The sequence below is a fragment of the Bombina bombina genome, chromosome 5 (genome assembly GCF_027579735.1).
Source record: "Bombina bombina isolate aBomBom1 chromosome 5, aBomBom1.pri, whole genome shotgun sequence".
NCBI lineage: Eukaryota > Metazoa > Chordata > Amphibia > Anura > Bombinatoridae > Bombina > Bombina bombina.
In genome coordinates, this window is record NC_069503.1 from 6268734 (window position 1) to 6292861 (window position 24128).

General features: G+C 42.6%; 1 protein-coding gene across 1 annotated transcript in view; it reads left to right on the plus strand.

The window, feature by feature from the left end:
- SLC4A2 (solute carrier family 4 member 2) overlaps positions 1 to 24128 on the plus strand; it is a gene marked incomplete in the record, with an annotated part of 556511 nt that overhangs the window by 355190 nt on the left and 177193 nt on the right. The window contains 1 exon segment of the mRNA XM_053713254.1: positions 4834 to 5046. Within this exon segment, the coding sequence (XP_053569229.1) occupies positions 4834 to 5046 (213 nt within the window).

The following is a 24128-nucleotide window of genomic DNA, read 5'->3' on the forward strand; positions in this document are numbered from 1 at the left end:
GATTATTTCTGATATCACGGGGGGTAAAGGATATCTTCTCCCTCAAGATAAGAGAAATAAACAGAAAGGACGACAGAGTAATTTTCGTTCCTTTCAAAATTTTAAAGGAAACTCTTCCTCCTCTTGCTCTAAGCAGGAACAGTCTAAGTCTACATGGAGACCCAACCAGTCTTGGAACAAAGGAAAACAGTCCAAGAAGCTGGTTAGTGATTCCAAGTCAGCATGAAGGTCAGGCCCCCGATCCGGGATCAGATCTGGTAGGGGGCAGACTTTCCTTAATCGTTCAAGCCTGGGTTTTGGGATGTCCAGGATCCCTGGGCAATAGAAATAGTGTCTCAGGGATACAAACAGGAATTCAAAGTTTTTCCTCCCAGAGGCAGATTTCTTCTTTCATAGTTGTCTGCAGACCAGACAAAGAGAGAGGCGTTCTTACGCTGTGTAGGAGACCTCTCCGCTCTGGGAGTGATTGTTCTTGTTCCAAGTCAGGAACAGGGTCTGGAGTTTTATTCAAATCTGTTTGTGGTACCAAAAAAGGAGGGAACCTTCAGGCCAATTTTAGACCTCAAGAGTCTAAACAAGTTTCTCAGGGTACCGTCCTTCAAGATAGAGACAATTCGTTCCATTCTTCCATTGATCCAGGAGGGTTAATTTATGACAGTGGATTTAAAGGACGTGTATTTGCATGTTCCCATTCACAGGGATCATCACAAGTTCTTAAGGTTTTCCTTTCTGGACAAACACTTCCAGTTTGTGGCTCTTCCTTTCGGTCTTGCCACTGCCCCCAGAATCTTCACAAAGGTTCTGGGATCTCTGTTGGCGGTGCTTCGATCAAAGGGCATTGCAGTGGCACCTTATCTAGACGACATTCTAGTTCAGGCGCCATACTTTCAGCTAGCAAGATCCCACACGGACTTGGTGTTGTCCTTCCTAAGATCCCACAGATGGAAGGTAAATTTAGAAAAGAGTTCCTTAGTTCCAAACATAAGGGTAACCTTCTTAGGAACCATAATAGACTCACTGTCTATGAAGATTTTTCTGACAGAAGTAAGGAAATTAAAGATAATCGATACTTGTTTAGCCCTTCAGTCCACTCCTCGACCATTAGTGGCTCAGTGCATGGAGTTAATCGGGCTGATGGTGGCGACAATGGACATCATCCCGTTTGCTTGATTCCATCTCAGAGCTCTACAGTTGAACATGCTGAGGCAATGGAATGGAGATCATGCGGACTTGTCTCCTCGATTATTTCTGGAGCAGGAGACAAGGGATTCTCTTCAATGGTGGTTGTCTCTGGATCATCTCTCCTAGGGAACCTGCTTTCGCAGACCATCTTGGGTAATTGTGATAACAGATGCCAGCCTTCTAGGGTGGGGAGCAGTCTGGGGCTCTCTAAAGGCTCAGGGAACATGGACTCGGTCGGAGTCTGTTCTACCCATAAACATTCTGGAACTGAGAGCGATCTACAATGCTCTTCTGGCCTGGCCCCAGCTAGCCTCGGTACAGTTTATCAGGTTCCAGTCAGACAACATAACGTCAGTGGCTTACATCAATCATCAGGGAGAAACGAGGAGTTCCTTGGCGATGACAAAGGTATCCAAAATAATTCAGTGGGCGGAGGCCCATTCTTGCTGCCTGTCGGCGATCCACATCCCAGGGGTGGACAACTGGGAGGCGGATTTCCTGAGCAGGCAGACATTTCATCCGGGGGAGTGGGAACTCCATCCGGAAGTGTTCTCCAGCTGATTCTCAAGTGGGGTCAGCCGGAATTGGATCTCATGGCATCGCGACAGAATGCCAAGCTCCCAAAATATGGGTGGAGATCCAGGGACCCCCAGGCGGAACTGATAGATGTTCTGGCAGCCCCTTGGACCTTCAATCTAGCATACCTGTTTCCTCCGTTTGCTCTTCTTCCTCGAGTAATTGCTCGAATCAAACAGGAAAGGGCCTCGGTGATCCTCATAGCACCGGCCTGGCCTCGCAGGATTTGGTATGCAGATCTGGTGGAGATGACATCTCTACCACCTTAGAGACTTCCCTTGAGGAAGGACCTTCTGATTCAGGGGCCCTTCCTTCACCCAAATCTAGTTTCTCTGAAGCTGACTGCTTGGAGATTGAACGCTTAATTTTATCCAAGCAGGGATTTTCTCACTCTGTCATAGAGACCATGATTCAGGCTCGTAAGCCTGTTACTAATAGGATTTACCATAAGAGTTGGCGTAAATATCTCTATTGGTATGAATCCAAGGGCTACTCATGGAGTAGAGTTAGGATTCCTAGAATTTTGTCTTTTTCTCCAAGAGGGTTTGGAGTAGGGCTGCAACTAACGATTATTTTCATAATCGATTAATCGGCCGATTATTTTTTCGATTAATCGACTAATCGGATAAAAAGAGAATCAATAATAGTTTTCTATGTTTTAAATTAAAATCCACATAATGAGTGTTACAAATATAAACTTCAGACTAAAACTTTACATTAACACAACTGTTTCTTCAATTTTTAAGAAGCAGAGCACAGTTTTATAATTAAACAAAACAAAACCACAAACTGTTTGAAAAGTGGTAGAACTAGAAAGAGTTAGACTATCACTTTTAATAACATTCTGTTATTCACTCTTTCAGAAACTTTGCATTGAAATGCAAAAATCTCAACATGTCCACATGCTTCTGGCTAAGGCTGGTTCTCTGTTTGCAGCTATATTTCCTGCAGCAGAGAAAAGGCTGTTGAGGTGTATAAGTAGGGTTTTGCCAATTTCACCAAAGTGGGATATTTATCTTTGTTAGCTCTTCACCAATGCTAAGTGTTTTCTACCTTGGCAAAGGACCTCTCAATAAAGTAACCCTTGACTTCATTCTAACATAAAAATATCTTGAATATCTATATGCAATGGTAAATAACCAGCTATAAGGTAGGGGGAAATATCTAGTCCGCTCTAAAAATAACGAATATATACTTATAAAGGTTGAATCTGGTACCTATCACAATTTATTAAAAATATAAAAAAAACAATAAACTAAATCAAAAGCGCTAAGAACTGTATATCAATAACAGGACAAAGCCTTACACATTTATTTATACAGTACATATAATCAGCAATAGCAAGCAATACGCTAATAATTGTGCAAACAGATAATAGTGCACATCAATTTAAATAACTTCCATCAATCTAGGGGCTAGGTGTAAACAACAAGCTCAGCACTATATCATGAAAAGCATAGTCCCATATCACCTGATATAAACAATCCAAATGATGACTATTATATCTGGGTTGCACATAAGCCAGGGGTAGTTGTAAACGTATACTGTCTTCAAAAAGTGAAAAGTAGACGTCCTTTAGGCTAAGGACATAACCATAAAACACAATACCATATGCAGGAGTTCATTGGAGTGAAGCAGCTGGTGTTGTGCACAGACCAACTAATTGCAAACCAACTAATCGATTATGAGATTCGTTGACAACTATTTTCATAATCGATTATTATCGATTATGACGATTAGTTGTTGCAGCTCTAGTTTGGAGAAAGGTTTATCGACGAGTTCACTAAAGGGACAAATCTCGGCCTTATCTATTTTGTTACACAAACGTCTGGTGGATGTTCCAGATGTACAATCATTCTGTTAGGCCTTGGTCAGGATCAGGCTTGTGTTCAAACCAGTTACTCCTCCATGGAGTCTTAATTTAGTTCTCAAAGTTCTTCAAGGAGCTCCATTTGAGCCGATGCATTCCTTAGATATTAAGTTATCTTGGAAATTGTTATTTCTTGTTACTATTTCTTCTGCTCAGAGAGTGTCAGAGCTCTCAGCATTACAGTATGAGTCTCCTTATCTTATTTTCCATTCAGATAAGGTAGTTTTACGTACTAAATTAGGATTTCTTCCTAAGGTTGTTTCTGATCGGAACATTAATCAGGAGATTGTTGTTCCTTCTTTGTGTCCTAATCCTTCTTCTCAGAAGGAAAGACGTCTGCATAATTTGGACGTGGTCCGTGCTTTAAAGTTTTACCTGCAGGTGACTAAAGACTTTCGTCAGTCTTCTTCTTTGTTTGTGGTTTTCTCGGGAAAACGCAAGGGGCAGAAAGCTTCGGCTACTTCTCTTTCTTTTTGGATGAAGAGTATCATACGTTTTGCATATGAGACTGCTGGACAGCAGCCTCCCGAGAAGGTTTACGGCTCATTCCATGAGGGCTGTTGCTTCCTCGTGGGCGTTCAAAAATGAAGCTTCTGTGGAACAGATTTGCAAGGCTTCAACTTAGTCCTCTCTTCACACTTTTTCAAAGTTCTACAAATTTGACACGTTTGCCTCGTCTGAGGCCGCTTTTGGGAGAAAGTTTCTTCAAGCAGTGGTGCCTTCAGTTTAGGTTCCCTGTCTTGTCCCTCCCGTATCATCGGTGTACTCTAGCTTGGGTATTGAATCCCATTAGTAATTAAGATGATCCGTGGACTCATCGTGTCTTAAAAAAGAAAAGAAAATGAATGCTTACCTGATAAATCTATTTATTTTTTGACACGATGAGTCCACGGCCCGCCCTGTTCTTATAGACAGGTTGTGGGTTATTGTAAACTTCAGACACCTCTGCACCTTGGCTTTTCCTTTCTCTTCCTAACTTTGGTCAAATGACTGGAGTGGGAGGGAAGGGAGGAGCTATATATACAGCTCTGCTGTGGTGCTCTTTGCCTCCTCCTGCTGACCAGGAGGTGAATATCCCATTAGTAATTAAGATGATCCATGGACTCATCGTGTCTTAAAAAAGAAATACATTTATCAGGTAAGCATACATTTTCTTTTCCTGGCTTAACCCCTTTGTTTCTCATTGTCTCTCTTTCTCTCTCAAGCAGTTGGTAAGAAGCAGATAGCAGCTGGTGGTGATGATGATCCCTTGCGCAGAACGGGTAAACCATTTGGGGGTCTCATCCGAGATATCCAGCGGCGTTATCCCAAATATATTAGTGATTTTCGAGACGCTCTGGATGCTCAGTGCATGGCAGCTGTCATCTTCATTTACTTTGCTGCTCTTTCCCCGGCAATCACATTTGGTGGGCTTCTGGGTAAGTTAATATCCTCTTAGTACCTTTTTGTGATTATCTTATGCACTGATCTCCATGACTTGACTCACTATTCAACAACTACAGATATTGTTCCTCTATGTAGGACCTTCTTGTCCCTTTTCATGATCTGAAAAGCACCTCCAGCCCTGTTTCCCTATGTCTCTGTTTTACTGGATGTTTCTTTCCTATCTCGTCTCCCTGGAGCTCATCAGAATAGATCTCCCCCCTTGTGAGGTCAGCAAATAGATTTAAATACTGAGGATCAGGTAGTGCTCGGGACTTTACAGGTTGGCAGATATGTAGCCTTCTTGTGCCAGATATGTAGCCTTCTTGTGCCAGATATGTAGCCTTCTTGTGCCAGATATGTAGCCTTCTTGTGCCAGATATGTAGCCTTCTTGTGCTAGATATGTAGCCCTCTTGTGCCAGATATGTAGCCTTCTTGTGCCAGATATGTAGCCTTCTTGTGCTAGATATGTAGCCCTCTTGTGCTAGATATGTAGCCTTCTTGTGCCAGATATGTAGCCTTCTTGTGCCAGATATGTAGCCTTCTTGTGCCAGATATGTAGCCTTCTTGTGCCAGATATGTAGCCTTCTTGTGCCAGATATGTAGCCTTCTTGTGCCAGATATGTAGCCTTCTTGTGCCAGATATGTAGCCTTCTTGTGCCAGATATGTAGCCTTCTTGTGCCAGATATGAAGCCTTCTTGTGCTAGATATGTAGCCTTCTTGTGCCAGATATGTAGCCTTCTTGTGCCAGATATGTAGCCTTCTTGTGCCAGATATGTAGCCTTCTTGTGCCAGATATGTAGCCTTCTTGTGCTAGATATGTAGCCTTCTTGTGCCAGATATGTAGCCTTCTTGTGCCAGATATGTAGCCTTCTTGTGCCAGATATGTAGCCTTCTTGTGCTAGATATGTAGCCTTCTTGTGCCAGATATGTAGCCTTCTTGTGCCAGATATGTATCCTTCTTGTGCCAGATATGTAGCCTTCTTGTGCCAGATATGTAGCCTTCTTGTGCCAGATATGTAGCCTTCTTGTGCCAGATATGTAGCCTTCTTGTGCTAGATATGTAGCCTTCTTGTGCCAGATATGTAGCCTTCTTATGCTATTTATGTAGCCTTCTTGTGCCAGATATGTAGCCTTCTTGTGCTATTTATGTAGCCTTCTTGTGCCAGATATGTAGCCTTCTTGTGCTAGATATGTAGCCTTCTTGTGCTAGATATGTAGCCTTCTTGTGCCGGATATGTAGCCTTCTTGTGCCAGATATGTAGCCTTCTTGTGCCAGATATGTAGCCTTCTTGTGCCAGATATGTAGCCTTCTTGTGCTAGATATGTAGCCTTCTTGTGCCAGATATGTAGCCTTCTTGTGCCAGATATGTAGCCTTCTTGTGCCAGATATGTAGCCTTCTTGTGCCAGATATGTAGCCTTCTTGTGCCAGATATGTAGCCTTCTTGTGCTATTTATGTAGCCTTCTTGTGCCAGATATGTAGCCTTCTTGTGCCAGATATGTAGCCTTCTTGTGCCAGATATGTAGCCTTCTTGTGCCAGATATGTAGCCTTCTTGTGCCAGATATGTAGCCTTCTTGTGCCAGATATGTAGCCTTCTTGTGCTAGATATGTAGCCTTCTTGTGCCAGATATGTAGCCTTCTTGTGCCAGATATGTAGCCTTCTTGTGCCAGATATGTAGCCTTCTTGTGCCAGATATGTAGCCTTCTTGTGCCAGATATGTAGCCTTCTTGTGCCAGATATGTAGCCTTCTTGTGCCTGATTATGTAGCCTTCTTGTGCTATTTATGTAGCCTTCTTGTGCCAGATATGTAGCCTTCTTGTGCCAGATATGTAGCCTTCTTGTGCCAGATATGTAGCCTTCTTGTGCCATATATGTAGCCTTCTTGTGCTATTTATGTAGCCTTCTTGTGCCAGATATGTAGCCTTCTTGTGCTAGATATGTAGCCTTCTTGTGCCAGATATGTAGCCTTCTTGTGCTAGATATGTAGCCTTCTTGTGCCAGATATGTAGCCTTCTTGTGCCAGATATGTAGCCTTCTTGTGCTAGATATGTATCCTTCTTGTGCCAGATATGTAGCCTTCTTGTGCCAGATATGTAGCCTTCTTGTGCCAGATATGTAGCCTTCTTGTGCCAGATATGTAGCCTTCTTGTGCTAGATATGTAGCCTTCTTGTGCCAGATATGTAGCCTTCTTATGCTATTTATGTAGCCTTCTTCTGCCAGATATGTAGCCTTCTTGTGCTATTTATGTAGCCTTCTTGTGCCAGATATGTAGCCTTCTTGTGCTAGATATGTAGCCTTCTTGTGCTAGATATGTAGCCTTCTTGTGCCAGATATGTAGCCTTCTTGTGCCAGATATGTAGCCTTCTTGTGCCAGATATGTAGCCTTCTTGTGCCAGATATGTAGCCTTCTTGTGCTAGATATGTAGCCTTCTTGTGCTAGATATGTAGCCTTCTTGTGCCAGATATGTAGCCTTCTTGTGCCAGATATGTAGCCTTCTTGTGCTATTTATGTAGCCTTCTTGTGCCAGATATGTAGCCTTCTTGTGCCAGATATGTAGCGTTCTTGTGCCAGATATGTAGCCTTCTTGTGCCAGATATGTAGCCTTCTTGTGCCAGATATGTAGCCTTCTTGTGCTAGATATGTAGCCTTCTTGTGCCAGATATGTAGCCTTCTTGTGCCAGATATGTAGCCTTCTTGTGCCAGATATGTAGCCTTCTTGTGCCAGATATGTAGCCTCTTGTGCCAGATATGTAGCCTTCTTGTGCCAGATATGTAGCCTTCTTGTGCCAGATATGTAGCCTTCTTGTGCCAGATATGTAGCCTTCTTGTGCAGTTTATGTAGCCTTCTTGTGCCAGATATGTAGCCTTCTTGTGCCAGATATGTAGCCTTCTTGTGCCAGATATGTAGCCTTCTTGTGCTATTTATGTAGCCTTCTTGTGCCAGATATGTAGCCTTCTTGTGCCAGATATGTAGCCTTCTTGTGCCAGATATGTAGCCTTCTTGTGCCAGATATGTAGCCTTCTTGTGCCAGATATGTAGCCTTCTTGTGCCAGATATGTAGCCTTCTTGTGCCAGATATGTAGCCTTCTTGTGCCAGATATGTAGCCTTCTTGTGCCAGATATGGTAGCCTTCTTGTGCTAGATATGTAGCCTCTTGTGCTAGATATGTAGCCTTCTTGTGCTAGATATGTAGCCTTCTTGTGCCAGATATGTAGCCTTCTTGTGCCAGATATGTAGCCTTCTTGTGCCAGATATGTAGCCTTCTTGTGCCAGATATGTAGCCTTCTTGTGCTAGATATGTAGCCTTCTTGTGCCAGATATGTAGCCTTCTTGTGCCAGATATGTAGCCTTCTTGTGCCAGATATGTAGCCTTCTTGTGCCAGATATGTAGCCTTCTTGTGCCAGATATGTAGCCTTCTTGTGCCAGATATGTAGCCTTCTTGTGCCAGATATGTAGCCTTCTTGTGCCAGATATGTAGCCTTCTTGTGCCAGATATGTAGCCTTCTTGTGCGAGATATGTAGCCTTCTTGTGCCAGATATGTAGCCTTCTTGTGCCAGATATGTAGCCTTCTTGTGCCAGATATGTAGCCTTCTTGTGCTATTTATGTAGCCTTCTTGTGCCAGATATGTAGCCTTCTTGTGCCAGATATGTAGCCTTCTTGTGCCAGATATGTAGCCTTCTTCTGCCATTTATGTAGCCTTCTTGTGCCATTTATGTAGCCTTCTTGTGCCAGATATGTAGCCTTCTTGTGCCAGATATGTAGCCTTCTTGTGCTAGATATGTACCCTTCTTGTGCCAGATATGTAGCCTTCTTGTGCCAGATATGAAGCCTTCTTGTGCCAGATATGTAGCCTTCTTGTGCTAGATATGTAGCCTTCTTGTGCCAGATATGTAGCCTTCTTGTGCCAGATATGTAGCCTTCTTGTGCCAGATATGTAGCCTTCTTGTGCTAGATATGTAGCCTTCTTGTGCTAGATATGTAGCCTTCTTGTGCCAGATATGTAGCCTTCTTGTGCCAGATATGTAGCCTTCTTGTGCCAGATATGTAGCCTTCTTGTGCCAGATATGTAGCCTTCTTGTGCCAGTTATGTAGCCTTCTTGTGCCAGTTATGTAGCCTTCTTGTGCCAGATATGTAGCCTTCTTGTGCCAGATATATAGCCTTCTTGTGCCAGATATGTAGCCTTCTTGTGCCAGATATGTAGCCTTCTTGTGCCAGATATGTAGCCTTCTTGTGCCAGATATGTAGCCTTCTTGTGCCAGATATGTAGCCTTCTTGTGCCAGATATGTAGCCTTCTTGTGCCAGATATGTAGCCTTCTTGTGCCAGATATGTAGCCTTCTTGTGCCAGATATGTAGCCTTCTTGTGCCAGATATGTAGCCTTCTTGTGCCAGATATGTAGCCTTCTTGTGCCAGATATGTAGCCTTCTTGTGCCAGATATGTAGCCTTCTTGTGCCAGATATGTAGCCTTCTTGTGCCAGATATGTAGCCTTCTTGTGCCAGATATGTAGCCGCCTTGTGCCAGATATGTAGCCGCCTTGTGCCAGATATGTAGCCGCCTTGTGCCAGATATGTAGCCGCCTTGTGCCAGATATGTAGCCTTCTTGTGCCAGATATGTAGCCTTCTTGTGCCAGATATGTAGCCTTCTTGTGCTATTTAGGTAGCCTTCTTGTGCCAGATATGTAGCCTTCTTGTGCCAGATATGTAGCCTTCTTGTGCCAGATATGTAGCCTTCTTGTGCCAGATATGTAGCCTTCTTGTGCCAGATATGTAGCCTTCTTGTGCCAGATATGTAGCCTTCTTGTGCCAGATATGTAGCCTTCTTGTGCCAGATATGTAGCCTTCTTGTGCCAGATATGTAGCCGTCTTGTGCTAGATATGTAGCCTTCTTGTGCCAGATATGTAGCCTTCTTGTGCTAGATATGTAGCCTTCTTGTGCCAGATATGTAGCCTTCTTGTGCTATTTATGTAGCCTTCTTGTGCCAGATATGTAGCCTTCTTGTGCCAGATATGTAGCCTTCTTGTGCCAGATATGTAGCCTTCTTGTGCCAGATATGTAGCCTTCTTGTGCCAGATATGTAGCCTTCTTGTGCCAGATATGTAGCCTTCTTGTGCCTGAAATGTAGCCTTCTTGTGCTAGATATGTAGCCTTCTTGTGCCAGATATGTAGCCTTCTTGTGCCAGATATGTAGCTGTCTTGTGCCAGATATGTAGCCTTCTTGTGCCAGATATGTAGCCTTCTTGTGCCAGATATGTAGCCTTCTTGTGCCAGATATGTAGCCTTCTTGTGCCAGATATGTAGCCTTCTTGTGCCAGATATGTAGCCTTCTTGTGCCAGATATGTAGCCTTCTTGTGCCAGATATGTAGCCGTCTTGTGCCAGATATGTAGCCGTCTTGTGCCAGATATGTAGCCGTCTTGTGCCAGATATGTAGCCGTCTTGTGCCAGATATGTAGCCTTCTTGTGCCAGATATGTAGCCTTCTTGTGCTAGATATGTAGCCTTCTTGTGCCAGATATGTAGCCTTCTTGTGCCAGATATGTAGCCTTCTTGTGCCTGAAATGTAGCCTTCTTGTGCCTGATATGTAGCCTTCTTGTGCTAGATATGTAGCCTTCTTGTGCCAGATATGTAGCCTTCTTGTGCCAGATATGTAGCCTTCTTGTGCCAGATATGTAGCCTTCTTGTGCCAGATATGTAGCCTTCTTGTGCCAGATATGTAGCCTTCTTGTGCCAGATATGTAGCCTTCTTGTGCCAGATATGTAGCCTTCTTGTGCCTGATATGTAGCCTTCTTGTGCCAGATATGTAGCCTTCTTGTGCCAGATATGTAGCCTTCTTGTGCCAGATATGTAGCCTTCTTGTGCCAGATATGTAGCCTTCTTGTGCCAGATATGTAGCCTTCTTGTGCCAGATATGTAGCCTTCTTGTACCAGATATGTAGCCTTCTTGTGCCAGATATGTAGCCTTCTTGTGCCAGATATGTAGCCTTCTTGTGCCATTTATGTAGCCTTCTTGTGCCAGATATGTAGCCTTCTTGTGCCAGATATGAAGCCTTCTTGTGCCAGATATGTAGCCTTCTTGTGCCAGATATGTAGCCTTCTTGTGCCAGATATGTAGCCTTCTTGTGCCAGATATGTAGCCTTCTTGTGCCAGATATGTAGCCTTCTTGTGCCAGATATGAAGCCTTCTTGTGCCAGATATGTAGCCTTCTTGTGCCAGATATGTAGCCTTCTTGTGCCAGATATGTAGCCTTCTTGTGCTAGATATGTAGCCTTCTTGTGCCAGATATGTAGCCTTCTTGTGCTAGATATGTAGCCTTCTTGTGCCAGATATGTAGCCTTCTTGTGCCAGATATGTAGCCTTCTTGTGCCAGATATGTAGCCTTCTTGTGCCAGATATGTAGCCTTCTTGTGCTAGATATGTAGCCTTCTTGTGCCAGATATGTAGCCTTCTTGTGCCAGATATGTAGCCTTCTTGTGCCAGATATGTAGCCTTCTTGTGCTAGATATGTAGCCTTCTTGTGCCAGATATGTAGCCTTCTTGTGCTATTTATGTAGCCTTCTTGTGCCAGATATGTAGCCTTCTTGTGCCAGATATGTAGCCGTCTTGTGCCAGATATGTAGCCGTCTTGTGCCAGATATGTAGCCTTCTTGTGCTAGATATGTAGCCTTCTTGTGCCAGATATGTAGCCTTCTTGTGCTAGATATGTAGCCTTCTTGTGCCAGATATGTAGCCTTCTTGTGCTATTTATGTAGCCTTCTTGTGCCAGATATGTAGCCTTCTTGTGCCAGATATGTAGCTGTCTTGTGCCAGATATGTAGCCTTCTTGTGCCAGATATGTAGCCTTCTTGTGCCAGATATGTAGCCTTCTTGTGCCAGATATGTAGCCTTCTTGTGCCAGATATGTAGCCTTCTTGTGCCAGATATGTAGCCTTCTTGTGCCAGATATGTAGCCTTCTTGTGCCAGATATGTAGCCTTCTTGTGCCAGATATGTAGCCTTCTTGTGCCAGATATGTAGCCTTCTTGTGCCAGATATGTAGCCTTCTTGTGCTAGATATGTAGCCTTCTTGTGCCAGATATGTAGCCTTCTTGTGCCAGATATGTAGCCTTCTTGTGCCAGATATGTAGCCTTCTTGTGCCAGATATGTAGCCTTCTTGTGCCAGATATGTAGCCTTCTTGTGCCAGATATGTAGCCTTCTTGTGCCAGATATGTAGCCTTCTTGTGCCAGATATGTAGCCTTCTTGTGCCAGATATGTAGCCTTCTTGTGCTATTTATGTAGCCTTCTTGTGCCAGATATGTAGCCTTCTTGTGCCAGATATGTAGCCTTCTTGTGCTAGATATGTAGCCTTCTTGTGCCAGATATGTAGCCTTCTTGTGCTAGATATGTAGCCTTCTTGTGCCAGATATGTAGCCTTCTTGTGCTATTTATGTAGCCTTCTTGTGCCAGCTATGTAGCCTTCTTGTGCCAGATATGTAGCCTTCTTGTGCCAGATATGTAGCTGTCTTGTGCCAGATATGTAGCCTTCTTGTGCCAGATATGTAGCCTTCTTGTGCTAGATATGTAGCCTTCTTGTGCCAGATATGTAGCCTTCTTGTGCTAGATATGTAGCCTTCTTGTGCCAGATATGTAGCCTTCTTGTGCTAGATATGTAGCCTTCTTGTGCTAGATATGTAGCCTTCTTGTGCCAGATATGTAGCCGTTTTGTGCCAGATATGTAGCCGTCTTGTGCCAGATATGTAGCCGTCTTGTGCCAGATATGTAGCCTTCTTGTGCCAGATATGTAGCCTTCTTGTGCCAGATATGTAGCCTTCTTGTGCCAGATATGTAGCCTTCTTGTGCCAGATATGTAGCCTTCTTGTGCCAGATATGTAGCCTTCTTGTGCTAGATATGTAGCCTTCTTGTGCCAGATATGTAGCCTTCTTGTGCCAGATATGTAGCCTTCTTGTGCTAGATATGTAGCCTTCTTGTGCTAGATATGTAGCCTTCTTGTGCTAGATATGTAGCCTTCTTGTGCTATTTATGTAGCCTTCTTGTGCCAGATATGTAGCCTTCTTGTGCCAGATATGTAGCCTTCTTGTGCCAGATATGTAGCCTTCTTGTGCCAGATATGTAGCCTTCTTGTGCTAGATATGTAGCCTTCTTGTGCCAGATATGTAGCCTTCTTGTGCCAGATATGTAGCCTTCTTGTGCTAGATATGTAGCCTTCTTGTGCCAGATATGTAGCCTTCTTGTGCCAGATATGTAGCCTTCTTGTGCCAGATATGTAGCCTTCTTGTGCCAGATATGTAGCCTTCTTGTGCCAGATATGTAGCCTTCTTGTGCTATTTATGTAGCCTTCTTGTGCCAGATATGAAGCCTTCTTGTGCCAGATATGTAGCCTTCTTGTTCCAGATATGTAGCCTTCTTGTGCTATTTATGTAGCCTTCTTGTGCCAGATATGAAGCCTTCTTGTGCCAGATATGTAGCCTTCTTGTGCTAGATATGTAGCCTTCTTGTGCCAGATATGTAGCCTTCTTGTGCTATTTATGTAGCCTTCTTGTGCCAGATATGAAGCCTTCTTGTGCCAGATATGTAGCCTTCTTGTGCCAGATATGTAGCCTTCTTGTGCTATTTATGTAGCCTTCTTGTGCCAGATATGTAGCCTTCTTGTGCCAGATATGTAGCCTTCTTGTGCCAGATATGTAGCCTTCTTGTGCCAGATATGAAGCCTTCTTGTGCCAGATATGTAGCCTTCTTGTGCCAGATATGAAGCCTTCTTGTGCCAGATATGTAGCCTTCTTGTGCCAGATATGTAGCCTTCTTGTGCCAGATATGTAGCCTTCTTGTGCCAGATATGTAGCCTTCTTGTGCCAGATATGTAGCCTTCTTGTGCTAGATATGTAGCCTTCTTGTGCCAGATATGTAGCCTTCTTGTGCCAGATATGTAGCCTTCTTGTGCCAGATATGTAGCCTTCTTGTGCCAGATATGTAGCCTTCTTGTGCCAGATATGTAGCCTTCTTGTGCCAGATATGAAGCCTTCTTGTGCCAGATATGTAGCCTTCTTGTGCCAGATATGTAGCCTTCTTGTGCTAGATATGTAGCCTTCTTGTGCCAGATATGTAGCCTTCTTGTGCCAGATATGTAGCCTTCTTTTGCTAGATATGTAGCCTTCTTGTGCTAGATATGTAGCCTTCTTGTGCTAGATATGTAGCCTTCTTGTGCTAGATATGTATCCTTCTTGTGCTAGATATGTAGCCTTCTTGTGCCAGATATGTAGCCTTCTTGTGCCAGATATGTAGCCTTCTTGTGCTAGATATGTAGCCTTCTTGTGCCAGATATGTAGCCTTCTTGTGCTAGATATGTAGCCTTCTTGTGCCAGATATGTAGCCTTCTTGTGCCAGATATGTAGCCTTCTTGTGCCAGATATGTAGCCTTCTTGTGCCAGATATGTAGCCTTCTTGTGCTATTTATGTAGCCTTCTTGTGCCAGATATGTAGCCTTCTTGTGCTAGATATGTAGCCTTCTTGTGCTAGATATGTAGCCTTCTTGTGCCAGATATGTAGCCTTCTTGTGCCAGATATGTAGCCTTCTTGTGCTAGATATGTAGCCTTCTTGTGCTAGATATGTAGCCTTCTTGTGCCAGATATGTAGCCTTCTTGTGCCAGATATGTAGCCTTCTTGTGCCAGATATGTAGCCTTCTTGTGCCAGATATGTAGCCTTCTTGTGCCAGATATATAGCCTTCTTGTGCCAGATATGTAGCCTTCTTGTGCCAGATATGTAGCCTTCTGGTGCCAGATATGTAGCCTTCTGGTGCCAGATATGTAGCCTTCTGGTGCCAGATATGTAGCCTTCTTGTGCCAGATATGTAGCCTTCTTGTGCCAGATATGTAGCCTTCTTGTGCCAGATATGTAGCCTTCTTGTGCCAGATATGTAGCCTTCTTGTGCCAGATATGTAGCCTTCTTGTGCTAGATATGTAGCCTTCTTGTGCCAGATATGTAGCCTTCTTGTGCCAGATATGTAGCCTTCTTGTGCCAGATATGTAGCCTTCTTGTGCCAGATATATAGCCTTCTTGTGCCAGATATGTAGCCTTCTTGTGCCAGATATGTAGCCTTCTTTTGCCAGATATGTAGCCTTCTTGTGCCAGATATGTAGCCTTCTTGTGCCAGATATGTAGCCTTCTTGTGCTAGATATGTAGCCTTCTTGTGCTAGATATGTAGCCTTCTTGTGCTAGATATGTAGCCGTCTTGTGCCATTTATGTAGCCTTCTTGTGCCATTTATGTAGCCTTCTTGTGCCATTTATGTAGCCTTCTTGTGCCAGATATGTAGCCTTCTTGTGCCAGATATGTAGCCTTCTTGTGCCAGATATGTAGCCTTCTTGTGCCAGATATGTAGCCTTCTTGTGCCAGATATGTAGCCTTCTTGTGCTAGATATGTAGCCGTCTTGTGCTAGATATGTAGCCTTCTTGTGCCATTTATGTAAACTCTACCTTTACATGGGGAGGATGAAGATAAAGAAATGTAATCAACAGAATTGATTGGGGATAATTTCCTGGATGAAATGACAGAGAGAACAGAACTATTGCTTGTTACACGAGAACTGAATGACTTTGTGGCAGCACCTTGTGTTTTTTATTTGGGTCTGAGACTATGCAGATTTGTGAAAGCCAATCAAGCCCTGGCACACGTGTCCCTCCCCAGAAGCTCAGTGGTTATACAGAGATACAAAGTTCCACAGAAGCTCAGTGGTTATACAGAGGTACAAAGTGCCACAGAAGCTCAGTGGTTATACAGAGGTACAAAGTGCCACAGAAGCTCAGTGGTTATACAGAGGTACAAAGTGCCACAGAAGCTCAGTGGTTATACAGAGGTACAAAGTGCCACAGAAACTCAGTGGTTATACAGAGGTACAAAGTGCCACAGAAGCTCAGTGGTTATACAGAGGTACAAAGTGCCACAGAAGCTCAGTGGTTATATAGAGGTACAAAGTGCCACAGAAGCTCAGTGGTTATACAGAGGTACAAAGTGCCACAGAAGCTCAGTGGTTATACAGAGGTACAAAGTGCCACAGAAGCTCAGTGGTTATACAGAGGTACAAAGTGCCACAGAAGCTCAGTGGTTATACAGAGGTACAAAGTGCCACAGAAGCTCAGTGGTTATACAGAGGTGCAAAGTGCCACAGAAGCTCAGTGGTTATACAGAGGTACAAAGTGCCACAGAAGCTCAGTGGTTATACAGAGGTACAAAGTGCCACAGAAGCTCAGTGGTTATACAGAGGTACAAAGTGCCACAGAAGCTCAGTGGTTATACAGAGGTACAAAGTGCCACAGAAGCTCAGTGGTTATATAGAGGTACAAAGTGCCACAGAAGCTCAGTGGTTATATAGAGGTACAAAGTGCCACAGAAGCTCAGTGGTTATACAGAGGTACAAAGTGCCACAGAAGCTCAGTGGTTATACAGAGGTACAAAGTGCCACAGAAGCTCAGTGGTTAAACAGAGGTACAAAGTGCCACAGAAGCTCAGTGGTTATACAGAGGTACAAAGTGCCACAGAAGCTCAGTGGTTATACAGAGGTACAAAGTGCCACAGAAGCTCAGTGGTTATACAGATGTACAAAGTGCCACAGAAGCTCAGTGGTTATACAGAGGTACAAAGTGCCACAGAAGCTCAGTGGTTATACAGAGGTACAAAGTGCCACAGAAGCTCAGTGGTTATACAGAGGTACAAAGTGCCACAGAAGCTCAGTGGTTATACAGAGGTACAAAGTGCCACAGAAGCTCAGTGGTTATACAGAGGTACAAAGTGCCACAGAAACTCAGTGGTTCTACAGAGGTACAAAGTGCCACAGAAGCTCAGTGGTTATACAGAGGTACAAAGTGCCACAGAAGCTCAGTGGTTATACAGAGGTACAAAGTGCCACAGAAGCTCAGTGGTTATACAGAGGTACAAAGTGCCACAGAAGCTCAGTGGTTATACAGAGGTACAAAGTGCCACAGAAGCTCAGTGGTTATACAGAGGTACAAAGTGCCACAGAAGCTCAGTGGTTATACAGAGGTACAAAGTGCCACAGAAGCTCAGTGGTTATACAGAGGTACAAAGTGCCACAGAAGCTCAGTGGTTATACAGAGGTACAAAGTTCCTGAGTCTGGGAAATGTTTGGTCACTTCATCAAGGTCACTTGCAGAGCTCTTTCAGGTGGTAGCTTATATGGCTATTGCACATTTCTTTCATGTAATTGGCAAGAGTCCATGAGCTAGTGACGTATGGGATATACAATCCTACCAGGAGGGGCAAAGTTTCCCAAACCTTAAAATGCCTATAAAACCACACCCACAATTCAGTTTTACAAACTTTGCCTCCTATGGAGGTGAAGTAAGTTTGTGCTAAGATTTCTACGTTGATATGCGCTTCTCACTTTTTTGAAGCCCAATTCCTCTGAGTACAGCGAATGTCAGAGGGACGTGGAGAGTATCACCTATTGAATGCAATGGTTTTCCTCACGGGGGATCTATTTCATAGGTTCTCTGTTATCGGTCGTAGAGATCCATCTCCTACTTCCCTTTTTCAGATCGACGATATACTCTCATATTCCATTACCTCTACTGATAACTGTTTCAGTACTGGTTTGGCTATCTGCTATATGGTGTCTTTGGGTAAGTATGTTTTTTATTACTTAAGACACCCCATCTATGGTTTGGCACTTTATGCATTTATATAAAGTTCTAAATATATGTATTGTACTTATATTTGCCATGAGTCAGGTTCATGTATTTCCTTGTGCAGACTGTCAGTTTCATATTTGGGGAAAATTAACATATTATGAAATATTTTTTCTAACCTGGGGTTTTAGTCTTCTTTTCTGATTGACTAAATTTTTCAATTGCGGGCAGTACTAGGCCCGCGGGTGCGCCAAATACTAGACTTTATTGCGTCATTCTTGGCACAAGATTTTTTTTGGCATGAAAGTACGTCCGTTGACGAAAGTTTGTCATTTCCGGTGTCGTAGTTGACGCCGAAGCCTTACACACGGTTGCGTCGTTAGTGACACAAGTGTGTCATTTCCGGATGTTGTTGGCGCCAACAAAAATTTCAGTTACGTTGTGCGTCATACTTGGCGCCAATTTTTTTTTATTTATTACCCCATTGCTATTTGCCTCTTGCCTTTTTTCTCTATCAGAGGGCTATGCTGTTTGCATTTTTTTCCCCATTCCTGAAACTGTCATATAAGGAAATTGATAATTTTGCTTTATATGTTGTTTTTTCTTTTACATTTTGCAAGATGTCTCAATCTGATCCTGCCTCACAAGTATATGTTGGAAATTTGATGCCTGACATCGGTTCTACCAAAGCTAAGTGCATTTGTTGTAAGATTGTGGAAATGATATCTCCGAATGTCATTTGTAATAGTTGTTATGATAAACTTTTACATGCAGAGAATGTATCCATCAGTAATAGTACATTGCCGGTTGCAGTTCCTTCAACTTCTAATGTGCATGATATACCTATGAATTTTAAAGAATTTGTTACTGATTCTATTCAGAAGGCTTTGTCTGCATTTCCGCCTTCTAATAAACGTAAAAGGTCTTTTAAAACTTCTCATAAAGTTGATGAATTTTCAAATGCCTGACAACATAATGATTTATCCTCCTCTGATGAGGATCTATCTGATTCAGAAGATCCTTCCTCAGATATTGACACTGACAAATCTACTTATTTGTTTAAAATAGAGTAGATTCGTTCTTTGTTAAAAAAAAGTGTTAATTACTTTGGATAATGAGGAAGCTAGTCCTCTTGACATTAAGACTAGTAAACGTTTAAATGCTGTTTTTAAACCTCCTGTGGTTACTCCAGAGGTTTTTCCTATTCCTGATGCTATTTCTGATATTATTTCTAAGGAATGGAATAAGCCAGGTACTCCTTTTATTCCTTCTTCAAGGTTTAAAAAATTGTATCCTTTACCAGCAAAATCTATAGAGTTTTGGGAAAAGATCCCCAAAGTTGATGGGGCTATTTCTACTCTTGCTAAACGTAGCACTATTCCTATGGAAGATAGTACTTCTTTTAAAGATCCTTTAGATAGGAAACTTGAATCCTATCTAAGGAAAGCCTATTTATATTCAGGTCATCTTCTCAGGCCTGCAATTTCTTTGGCTGATGTTGCGGCTGCATCATTTTTTTGGTTGGAGAATTTAGCGCAATAAGAATTGGATTCTGACATATCTAGCATTGTTCGTTTACTGCAACATGCTAATCATTTTATTTGTGATGCCATTTTTGATATTATCAAAATTGATGTTAGATCCATGTCTTTAGCTATTTTAGCTAGAAGAGCTTTATGGCTTAAATCTTGGAATGCTGATATGACATCTAAGTCTAGATTATTATCTCTTTCTTTCCAAGGTAATAATTTATTTGGTTCCCAGTTGGATTCTATTATTTCAACTGTTACTGGAGGAAAGGGTTTTTTCTGCCTTAGGATAAAAAACCTAAGTGTAAATCTAAGACTTCTAACCGTTTTCGTTCCTTTCGTCAAAATAAGGAACAAAAATCTAATCCTTCCCCCAAGGAATCTGTTTCCAATTGGAAGCCTTGCTCAAATTGGAATAAATCCAAGCCTTTTAAAAAAACAAAGTCAGTCCCTAAGTCTGCATGATAGTGCGGCCCTCATTCCAGCTCAGCTGGTAGGGGGCAGATTAAGGTTTTTCAATGATATTTGGATAAATTCTGTCCAAAATCAATGGATTCAGAGCATTGTCTCTCAAGGGTATCGAATAGGATTCAGAGTAAGACCTCCTCTCACATATCCCAGCAAATCATATCAGACCTGGAGTCTTCAGGGGTAATCATGCCGGTTCCTTTTCAGGACCAAGGTCTGAGCTTTTATTCAAATCTATTCATTGTCCCAAAGAAGGAAAATTCATTCAGACCAGTTCTGGATCTGAAAATTTTGAATCATTATGTAAGAGTACCAACTTTCAAGATGGTGACTATAAGGACTATTCTGCCTTTTGTTCAGCAAGGACATTATATGTCTACAATAGACTTGCAGGATGCAAACCTTCATATTCCGATTCATCCAGAACATTATCAGTTCCTGAGATTCTCTTTTCTAGACAAGCATTACCAATTTGATGCTCTTCCATTTGGCCTAGCAACATCTCCAAGAATCTTTTTAAAGGTTCTAGGTGCCCTACTCTCTGTAATTAGAGAGCAGGGTATTGCGGTGTTTCCTTATTTGGACGATATCTTGGTACTAGCTCAGTTTTTACGTTCTGCAGCATCTCACACGAATCAACTAGTGTTGTTTCTTCAAAAACATGGTTGGAGGATCAATTTACCAAAAAGTTTCTTGATTCCTCACACAAGGGTGACCTTTTTAGGTTTCCAGATATATTCAGTGTCCATGACTCTGTCTCTAACAGACAAGAGACGTTTGAAATTGGTTGCAGCCTGTCGGCACCTTCAGTCTCAGTCATTCCCTTTAGTGGCTATGTACATGGAAGTTTTAGGCCTCATGACTGCAGCATCGGACGCGATTCCTTTTGCTCGTTTTCACATGAGACCTCTCCAGCTTTGTATGCTGAATCAATGGTGCAGGGATTATACAAAGATATCACAGTTAATATCCTTAAATCCCAATGTTTGACACTCTCTGATGTGGTGGTTAAATCACCAGCGTTTAGTTCAAGGGGCTTCCTTTGTCTGGCCAACCTGGACTGTGATCACTACAGACACAAGTCTTTCAGGTTGGGGAGCTGTTTGGGGATCTCTGACAGCACAAGGGGTTTGGAAATCTCAAGAGGCGAGATTACCAATCAATATTTTAGAACACCGTGCAATTCTCAGAGCTCTTCAGTTTTGGCCTCTGTTGAAGAGAGAACCATTAATTTGCTTTCAGACAGACAATATCACAACTGTGGCATATGTCAATCATCAGGGTGGGACTCGCAGTCCTCAAGCTATGAAAGAAGTATCTTGGATACTTGCTTGGGCGGAATCCAGCTCCTGTCTAATCTCTGCGGTGCATATCCCAGGTGTAGACAATTGGGAGGCGGATTATCTCAGCCGTCAGACTTTACATCCAGGGGAGTGGTCTCTCCATCCAGATGTGTTTTCTCAGATTGTTCAGATGTGGCGTCTTCCAGAAATAGGTCTGATGGCCTCTCATCTAAACAAGAAACTTCCCAGATACCTGTCCAGGTCCAGGGATGTTCAGGTGGAAGCAGTGGATGCGTTGACACTTCCATGGTCTTATCAACCTGCTTACATCTTTCCGCCTCTAGTTCTTCTTCCAAAAGTGATCTCCAAAATCATCATGGAACAATCATTTGTGTTGCTGGTGGCTCCAGCATGGCCACACAGGTTTTGGTATGCGGATCTTGTTCGGATGTCCAGTTGCCAACCTTGGCCACTTCCATTAAGGCCGGACCTACTGTCTCAAGGTCCATTTTTCCATCAGGATCTCAAATCATTAAATTTGAAGGTATGGAAATTGAACGCTTAGTGCTAAGTCATAGAGGTTTCCCTGACTCAGTGATTAATACTATGTTACAAGCTTGTAAATCTGTTTCTAGAAAGATTTATTATAGAGTTTGGAAGACTTACATTTCATGGTGTTCTTCTCATAAATTCTCTTGGTATTCTTTCAGAATTCCTAGAATTTTACAGTTTCTTCAGGATGGTTTGGATAAAGGTTTGTCAGCAAGTTCCTTGAAAGGACAAATCTCTGCTCTTTCTGTTTTATTTCACAGAAAGATTGCTAAACTTCCTGATATTCACTGTTTTGTACAGGCTTTAGTTCGTATTAAGCCTGTCATTAAATCAATTTCTCCTCCTTGGAGTCTTAATTTGGTTTTGAAGGCGTTACAGGCTCCTCCATTTGAGCCTATGCATTCTTTGGACATTAAACTACTTTTTTGGAAAGTGTTGTTCCTTTTGGCTATCTCTTCTGCTAGAAGAGTTTCTGAGCTTTCTGCTCTTTCTTGTTAATCTCCTTTTCTGAATTTTCATCAGGATAAGGCGGTTTTGCGGACTTCATTTCAATTTTTACCTAAGGTTGTGAATTCTAACAACATTAGTAGAGAAATTGTTGTCCCTTCCTTGTGTCCTAATCCTAAGAATTATTTGGAAAGATCCTTACATTCTTTGGATGTGGTAAGAGCTTTGAAATATTATGTTGAAGCTACTAAAGTTTTCAGGAAGACTTCTAGTCTCTTTGTTATATTTTCGGGTCCTAGGAAAGGTCAGAAGGCTTCTGCTATTTCCTTGGCTTCTTGGTTAAAGCTTTTGATTCATTCAGCTTATTTGGAGTCGGGTAAGACCCAGCCTCAGAGAATTACAGCTCATTCTACTAGATCAGTCTCCACTTCGTGGGCTTTTAAAAATGAAGCTTCGGTTGATCAGCTTTGCAAAGCAGCGACTTGGTCCTCTTTGCATACATTTACTAAATTCTACCGTTTTGATTTATTTGCTTCTTCAGAAGCAGTTTTTGGTAGAAAAGTTCTTCAGGCAGCTGTTTCAGTTTGATTCTTCTGCTGATGTTTTAAGTTTTTCTTGTCATTAAAGAATAAACTTATAATTTGGGTTGTGGATTATTTTTTCAGCGGAAAATGGCTGTTTTTTATTTTATCCCTCCCTCTCTAGTGACTCTTGCGTGGAGTTCCACATCTTGGGTATTGATATCCCAAACGTCACTAGCTCATGAACTCTTGCCAATTACATGAAAGAAAACATAATTTATGTAAGAACTTACCTGATATATTCATTTCTTTCATATTGGCAAGAGTCCATGAGGCCCACCCTTTTTATGGTGGTTATGATTTTTTGTATAAAGCACAATTGTTTCCAAATTCCTTTGTTGATGCTTTTTACTCCTTTCTTTATCACCCCAATACTTGGCTATTCGTTAAACTGAATTGTGGGTGTAGTGAGGGGTGTATTTATAGGCACTTTGAGGTTTGGGAAACTTTGCCCCTCCTGGTAGGATTGTATATCCCATACGTCACTAGCTCATGGACTCTTGCCAATATGAAAGAAATGAATTTATCAGCGAAGTTCTTACATAAAATATGTTTTTATGGAAGTGGCAGTAAATAGAACTGGTTCTCAACGTGAACCTTGTGGTGTCCGTAAACCTCTACATGTGATCAGTATTGTGTGGTAGTTGTATTTACTGCAGTGTTGTGTGGCACCGAGTGGTGCTCAGATACAATAACGGAGAGACAAACATGACTATGTACTGACTCACTGTCCTTTTCACCATGACACCAAAGACCTCATGTAACTGACGGGGCACCTAGTGGTGCTCAGATGCAATAACGGAGAGACAAACATGACTATGTACTGACTCACTGTCCTTTTCACCATGACACCAAAGACCTCATGTAACTGACGTGGCACCGAGTGGTGCTCAGATGCAATAACGGAGAGACAAACATGACTATGTACTGACTCACTGTCCTTTTCACCATGACACCAAAGACCTCATGTAACTGACGGGACAACGAGTGGTGCTCAGATGCAATAACGGAGAGACAAACATGACTATCTACTGACTCACTGTCCTTTTCACCATGACAGTAAGGACCTCATGTAACTGACGGGGCACCGAGTGGTGCTCAGATGGAATAACGGAGAGACAAACATGACTATGTACTGACTCACTGTCCTTTTCACCATGACAGTAAGGACCTCATGTAACTGACTGGGCACCAAGTGGTGCTCAGATGCAATAACAGAGAGACAAACATGACTATCTACTGAGTCACTGTCCTTTTCACCATGATACCAAGGACCTCATCTAACTGAGGGGGCACCGAGTGGTGCTCAGATGGAATAACGGAGAGACAAACATGACTATCTACTGACTCACTGTCCTTTTCACCATGACAGTAAGGACCTCATGTAACCGACGGGGCACCGAGTGGTTCTCAGGTGGAATAACGGAGAGACAAACATGACTATCTACTGACTCACTGTCCTTTTCACCATGACAATAAGGACCTCATGTAACTGACGGGGTACTGAGTGGTACTCAGATGGAATAATTGAGAGACAAACATGACTATCTATTGACT